Source organism: Crotalus tigris, unplaced genomic scaffold (assembly GCF_016545835.1).
Source record: "Crotalus tigris isolate CLP2741 ecotype Arizona unplaced genomic scaffold, ASM1654583v1 scf7180000024339.11422700, whole genome shotgun sequence".
Lineage (NCBI taxonomy): Eukaryota > Metazoa > Chordata > Lepidosauria > Squamata > Viperidae > Crotalus > Crotalus tigris.
In genome coordinates this window covers 4,388,448-4,396,510 of record NW_024100509.1, presented here as the reverse complement: position 1 = coordinate 4,396,510, position 8,063 = coordinate 4,388,448, and the positions used below count along the sequence as shown (strand labels likewise).

The 8,063-nt window shown below is 37.0% G+C and overlaps 1 protein-coding gene across 1 annotated transcript in view; it reads left to right on the top strand.

The window, feature by feature from the left end:
- The first annotated feature begins 1,715 nt into the window (after positions 1-1,715).
- HARS1 (histidyl-tRNA synthetase 1) overlaps positions 1,716-8,063 on the top strand; it is a 38,637-nt gene continuing 32,289 nt past the window's right edge. The window contains exons 1-3 of the mRNA XM_039326025.1: positions 1,716-2,002; positions 4,842-4,931; positions 7,577-7,696. Coding sequence (XP_039181959.1) covers positions 1,925-2,002; positions 4,842-4,931; positions 7,577-7,696 — 288 coding nt within the window. The 5' untranslated portion in view covers positions 1,716-1,924. The remainder of the gene's footprint in view (positions 2,003-4,841; positions 4,932-7,576; positions 7,697-8,063) is intronic.

The following is an 8,063-nucleotide window of genomic DNA, read 5'->3' as shown; positions in this document are numbered from 1 at the left end:
GCCTATTGCCCCCAACAATCTAGGTCCTCATTTTACCGACCTTGGAAGGATGGAAAGCTGACTCAACCTTGAGCCAGTCAGAATTGAACTCCTGGAGTGAGCAATGAGTTAGCCTGCAGTACTGCATTCTAACCACTGTGCCATCACAGCTCTTAAAGGGATTCCCTGACAACAAGTTTTGTTGAGGAAGACAATGGTGGAAGACAAGTATTACTACAAGCTTCTAGTACAGTAGTTCTCAACCTGTGGGTCGGGACCCCATTTGGGGTCGAACAACCATTTCACGGGGGTCACCAAACAATAGCTGTGCTACTCCCTTTTATTCTATTGGCTTTTGAAAGCCAATAGAATAGACTCTCTTGAACAGAGTCTAATTTTATTGGCTTTCAAAAGCCAATAGGAATTGTCCAGGCTGTCTCTGCCCTGCTGAGCCCACCAAAAGTCCCATTCTGCAAACGGTGCTGCACTAGTTGAGTAGTCCTCGACTTATGACCAGTTGAGTAGTCCTCAACTTACGACTGGTTGGGGGGGTCGCAGCATTAAAAAGGTTGAGAACCACTGTTCTAGTATCTAGTTGATAAGTATCAATTTTATCTCTTTTCAGGACCATTTTGGATAGCTCTTTCTAGTTGAACCCAATTGTTGTAAGTCTTCTTCATTTTTATTATCATTACATACAGATTCGACAATATTCTTAGTAGATAATGCCTCAATCAAGGGAGCATACACATTTGACACTACAAAGGAGTTTGATGTACTAAATCTCCATTTGTGATGGCTTGAAATTATGTAGAGTTTTTCTTAATTACTTATTTCCCAAATTAGTAAGTAAAATTAACCTTGAAAAACTCTTTAATAAAAAAATAGCTGTGTTTGTCCTAGGAGAAACACAAAAAAGGTATTTGTAGATATGGAGCTCCATGTATAAAACTTTACTGTATCACCATCTTCGCAAGAGAGCCAAAATATTTAGAATTGTATTAAAATAATTTTTTTTAAATTGCATCTTATATAGTGTGAGCCTTCATCGCCACTTACATACATATATATTCTGATAAAGTGGTAGGGGAGATATAGTAAGATTAAGGAAGACAAACCTAATTATTTGGGAATTTTTGTTCTGAGGAGATTAAAATAAAATGGGTGTCTTATATCAATGGATGCTAACTGGTTTCTTAAAAATACAGAAAAAATTGCTAAATTTTGGTAGGACAATCTCAAAGATGGGGTGCTTTAGATTTAGGGGTTGTTGCAGCCTACCTCTGCCTCTGTGCAGTCCTCCTTATCCCTAGCTTATGGTGGCTTCTATGAAGTTCTGACACCAAATAGCTCCTCACCAAACAGCCCTTAGAATTGGCCATTGACTGGATTCATGCATTATGATTACACTAAGCCTTGTTTGCCTGGAATAATCGCAACTGGATGGCTTCACACAGCACACTAAAGCCAATAAATTATATAATCGTACAGTGTTGTGTGAACCCAACCATTGTAGTTAAATGACTTATGAAAATGTGCAAATACAGTTCCTGTGTTTTAAGATTAACCGATCTTAAACGTATGGCTTCCTGGCGTCAAAGGAGCTTATTTCTGAACAGAGATGAACAGGACCGCAACCTCAAGCCCCAGGCTTCTACCGAAAAGAAAAACGGAAACACCAAGAGGATAAAGCGGAATAAAGTGCAGCAACGTCACTTCCTCTCTTCGCTAGTTTCTCTTGCATCATCCAGCTCCGACTCGTCCCACCTCATCCCCGCTGCACATTGAGTTGAGCAGTGTGGGCAGATTTAGCTGCCTCAATACAAAGCAGTACGCATGCGTAGGGGAGCAAAAGATTAAATTCTCTGGGTGAGAAAGTAAGGAGGGTGACTGGCGACTCTCCCTTTTTTAAAATTTTTATTGTCGGCGAGGGGGTGTCATCGTCATGGCTGAGGAAGAGGCGCTGAGGAAGCAGGCAGATACGGTGCGGCGCCTCAAGCAGGAGAAGGCTAGCCCGGAAGAGGTAAGGCGATGCACGGGACTACTGCATAGACAATCTTTTTCCATATTCCAGATTTCGGAGGTTCGTAATTTTCATAAAGTGCAGGAGAGAGGCACTCGAACTGACCTGCACTCGCTCTATGTCCATAACATACGGTATCACAGATCACCCGTTCTAAAGCGTAAATTGGGCTGGTGAGACAGCATTCATAATTTCTACTGGGCAAGAACCACGCTGTTTGAGAGTTTCTGCATTGGTTCTTTATAATATAATGATGTTGGAAGGGACCTTGAAGGTCATCTAGTCCAACCCCCCTGCTCAGGCAGGAAACCCTACACCATTTCAGACGAATGGCTGTCCAGTCTCTTAAAAACTCCAGTGTTGGAGCATTCACAGCTTCTGGAGGCAGGTTGTTCCACTGATCAATTGTTCTAACTATCAGGAAATTTCTCCTTAGTTCTAGGTTGCTTCTCTCTTTGGTTAGTTTCTATTCATTGCTTCTTGTCTTGCCTTCAGGTGCTTTGGAGAATAGCTTAACTCCCTCTTCTTTGTGGCAACCCTGAGATATTGGAACACTGCTATCATGTCCCCCCTCATCGTTCTCGTCATCAAACGAGACATATCCCAATGCCAGCAACCGTTCCTTATATGTTTTAACCTCCAGTCCCTGATCATCTTTGTTGCTCTTCTCTGTACTTTTTCTAGAGTCTCAACATCTTTTTTACATCGTGGTGACCAAAACTGGATGCAGTATTCCAAGTGTGGCCTTACCAAGGCATTGTAAAGTGGTATTATTAACACCTCACGTGATCTTGATTCTATCCCTCTGTTAATGCAGCCCAGGACTGCATTGGCTTTTTTGGCAGCTGCAGCACACTGCTGGCTCATATTTAAGTGTTTGTCAACTAGGACTCTGAGATCCCTCTCACAGATACCACTATTGAGGAAGGTACCAATATATATAAAGATATATGTTCCTTGCTAGCATAGGATGCAGAAGCTGCTATATTTTGGGCAATATTCTTATTTTTGCTTCTATGTGATTAACATAGGTGACCTTTGTTGATCTGGGAGACAGCTTCACCAAAGAAAATGGATTTTATTTCTCAGTGACCATACACTGTACAAGACCTTTTAATGTAGTCTATCCTAAAATATGGTTTGCAAATATCTCAAATCAATACAACCATCTTATTCCTCACTGCTTCACCATGTAGTATCTCTAATGATAACTAAAACAAAATATAGAGCCTGCCTGGACATAAGCACCCTTCTGAACTAGGACAATTTATACTAAGGCTGTATCTCTCTCTAGTGGCACACAGAACAGACTACAAGAACCACTGAAAGTCAAAATAGGATACGGTACATTGAAAGCGCACAATGCAGTGGCAAATAATTTGTAAAACCACGGACCACGTGAGAAGCTAGATGAATGTCACACTCCTACTCCTGCTTATTTTCAAAGTAGAACTGATTTACCCGAAGGGTCAGACTGTATACTGTACAGGTGAAAGAAAATGCACTCAATACAAGTCTCAAGTTGACATACCATTTGAGCATAGAATTATGTTATATCAAATATTTGGGCTACTTCAAAATAAACACAGCAATGTGACCGCAACTTTAAGGGGTACTGGGCAGAAAAGTCCTGCAGCCAAGAAGGCTGCACACACATTTGCACTTCTCAGTTACCCTGAGGACACAAGTAAACCTCCAAAATGGTTTCAACCACTCTCTAAAGGAATGCAAATGACCAAATGCAAATGGCCATCTATCTGCAAGCAATATAAATCCTTCCACTCCCCGCCATCTAATCAGAGCTGAAGAAGCTTCTTGGATGAGAAGCAAAACATCTTCAAAAGAAACACAAAGTCCAGTTGGCTCCTGAAAAAAGCACCTTTGGTACAGCAATGTGATAACGTATTATGCCAAAAATCAAACAACTTAGAGTTGAGCTGGAGATCTCGGGAAAATCCCAGAGATGTAGACTAGATTGGAAAGCCTTAAAAACCCAGAAGGCAACAAGGATGTGGTTGCCAACAAAATTACATGGATGTTTTTGTGTATTTAGGAGGACCTGAGATTGACTGAAGAGATCTTTATAATGATAACACTGGCCCTGGAAGTCTACCATTAATACTATCCTATTGAAACTGTTTCCTCACTTCTATTTACCTTCCTCATTCTTTGCTCATTAAATAATGATTCCCTTTTAGATTTGCTGATTTGGGCAGGGGGGAAATCACAAAGGAAGTTATGTAATAAACTCTTGTAATAATTAAATGTATATAGAAATTTCCAAGTTTTTCAGTGACTTTAATCTTGCATACCTCAAGGTTATAGTGTAAAATCATACCAAATCCTTACAAAGCTAGGTTAGTATATCTGAAAAGCAGAATAAATAAACATCCGTTTTCAAAAATGTAAATGTAATGTTGTTATACTGTAAGAGGCTATATGCTTATATGCTGTTGGAAAAGAAACAGCACTAATATACAATCTTTACTGGACAGAATATTGTGCATATAGTATATGTTTTTCTTGGTGTAATATTGGTTATTGCTTTCTAAATCAACCCCAGTTGACAATAAGTGTTGTTCCCTATTCTACTAGCTTTATAGGAAATTTCTGGAGGAGGGGTACAACTTATATTGAAGTATTTTTTAAAAAATTTAAAGAGGGAAGAAGTGGTGGCTATGTTGAGCCATGAAAAAAATGATAAAATGTGCAGTAAGACAATATAGAAAAAGGATATTTGGGTCAGGAGCTTATCCCAATATGCAACAATAAACAAAAACACTGTACATTGTAAGTAACAATAACTATGTAATTTACAGTGATTAAAAATATCTTTCAGATCACAAAGCAAGTGTCAAAGCTGCTGGAGATGAAGTCAGCAATGCATCCTGAAGAAGGCAAGCATAAATTTGTTTTGAAGACACCAAAGGTAAAGTCTTCAACTTTTTCTTTTTTCCATTGCAATTCGTGGAATGCTTACATTTACAGGTAGTCGTTGACTTACAACCCTCCATTTAATCCCTGTTCAAAGTTACAACACTGAAAAAAGTGACTTATAATGTATAACAATTACAATCGTTGCAGTATTCCTATGGTCACATGATTAAAATTTGGGTGCTTGGCAGCTAGCATGTATTTATGACAGTATGTCTGAAGGGTCACCTGATCACCATTTGTAACTTTCCCACTTGGCTTCCGACAAAGTCAATGGGGAAGCAAAATTTACTTAACAACCTCACAATTCACTTAATTGCAGTGATTCATTTGATAACTGTGGCAAAAAAGTTATAAAATGGGGCACAACTCAGTTAACAGCTGTCTTGTTTAGGAACAGAAATTTTGGTTTCATTGTGGTTGTAAGTCAAGGACTATCTGTATTCAGTTTTATGCTACCAAAAATACTTTTTGGGATCAAGGAAGAATTTGATGATGCTTCATTATGATCTCTGTGCTTCATTATGATCTCTGTGCCACATGTATAGTAGATTTTCATCTGCATAAGCCCCAGCTTTAGAATCTATTACAGCTGTGATAAAGTTTTTTTTAATGAAGAAATTTATCTTTAATATACAAATTTCTGGGTGCAGTATTTGCCTTTTCCCCCAGCTTCTTTTTAACCTCTAACACTGGAAAAAATGTCTCCAAACTAAATTCTGTGCTGAAAAATGTTGCTTTTTTGAAGCATGTTTTCTATCTTTTGCAAGCTAAATAAGGTGTTCAGTAAGCAAAATATTTAGGGAAGTTGTACAGGTAGTCCTTGATTTATGACCACAATTGGGACTGAAATTTTGGTCACTAAGCTGTCTAGTTATTAAGCAAGTCATGTGGATAGACCCATTTTTACAATCATTTTACTACAGTCATTAAGGGAGATATAAAGTGATATGATTTTATAAAATAAAACAAAAATATTTTAGTAAGATGTACAGTTCTCTAGACACTTCAAAAACCATGGATCTATAACTGCACACCGTACTGGATGCTAGAGACATGTGAATATTGTCAAAAGGAACTGTACCTATCGGTAATTATTAATGGATTGGCAATATTCAGTAATTGTTATATGATCGGTAGGTATTATATGCTATCAAAACGAAAGTTTAATCTGTGTAAATTGCATTAAAATCTCCAATCTTTTAATCTGTTTCACTTAAATCATATTGTAAAAAATGATTTTGACAGTTTTGACAAAAAAGGGTTTTAATGAATAGATTTCAATATTTTGTAAAATTTATAGGAGTATAAAAAATTCGTTACCAAATGTTCTACATTTTGCTGTGTTTTATAACAGAATGAATGTATACATCTGTTTATAAAGTTTGTAGTTCTTAAAAAATCAGGCTTGACTGTCATGCCAGATGCATTTTCTTTAAACATTTAGCCTTCCCCATTTAAGTTATGAGCTGAAAATGTCAGGCTCAGGTGAGGAATATAAGACTGTATTGCACACTGTCTAAAATCTATAAAATGAGATTATGACACTGTCTAATTTGTCATAAGTGGAATCTTCTTTATTATTCGGAACAATCAGCATTAGGCATCGTCTTACCATCCCTGAGACATCGCTAAGGCTGTACTGTTGGGTGTTTTTTTTTTTTTTATTTACCATATGCGCTAAAGTGGAGGGCCCTCCTTTTAATAGTGAAGCTTTTCTTGTGTAAAAACTATGATGCCCTGGATGCAATTGTTTAAAATGTCAGTATATTGGATGAAAATGTCACAGTAATTGTCCTATAGGTTTCAGTACAATAGAGGTTGTTTTTAAGGGATGCTTCCTGTTTTTTCCTTTGATTTTTCATAATGAAAAGGAAGACATCGGACAGTTTCTACTTAGAGATTATTTTCTCTTTTGTGGTGCTACTGACCAATCGAATCTCAGTATTCAGTATTAAGTTTCAATTTTGCTTTTATAATTTTAATTCTTTTATAAATAAATAATTATATTTATTTATATTTCATATTTCTTTACCACCCATCTCCCTCAATTTTAATGGTTTTAACTAATGATTTTCTAATTTATTTACAAATTGTTTTATAGCCTACAATTCATTTTCATTGTCATATCTAAATTTGAGATTTATAACTTTCTATTAAACAAGCTTATTCTGATCAAATCCGTCTGATTGCAGTCCAATTTAGGTTGACTCAGAAATCAGTCTCACAAAGTTTAGTGAGTAGATGTTTGCAGATACTATGCAGTTGTTTGATACTTCCTGTGCATTTCTCTTTGTAGCATGTATTAGATGAAGAACATAACCTAGTTTGCCCTACAACTACTGCAAGATGATTAATACAAACTATTTATGTTATGAGAGAAAATGAGAATTCCATCCATCCTTATCATAGTTAGATGATAACTGTATATAACTTTCAAAATCTTCATCATGTTGTCCCCATACATTTTCTATTTTAACTAAGCTAAAAGCTCCAAATAGTATACTGTGAATTGTTTTCATTTGCTATACTCTACTGTGTCAAGCCTCACATCTACACTTCCTTAATGTACCACACTTTTAATAGGATGGAACTTGCTGACATTTTCTTCTAACCCAGACCTTTCATTTTTGCTTTCAGGGTACTCGGGATTATAATCCCAAACAGATGGCTATCAGAGAGAAAGTCTTCAATGTCATTACCCAATGCTTCAAACGTCATGGAGCTGAGACAATAGATACTCCAGTATTTGAATTAAAGGTAAGATGGCACAAGTTGGGGATGGTAGCAATTCAGAACAGAGGTATATTTTCTTATTTAATGAATAATCTTCAAATCTATAACTTTCAAACAACTGAGGAAAAATGAAATAAAAACATATTTTAGACATATGCTAAGAAGTACTTCCCCCACAGAATTTTACATCCTGAACTGGCTCCATAGTTAACTTTCCCAGTCTTTGACAAATCTCCATGTTCTTCCTAATTATTATTTTTTCCTAAAGAGAGATGGGGCAACAGGCAGAGGAAGAGAAGCTTCTTGGGAAAGACAGAGTGAGATGAGAGAAAAGAGTGTGTGTGGAAGGAATGTAACTATGGCCAGTAGGAGCACCCTAAATGAGAGTGAG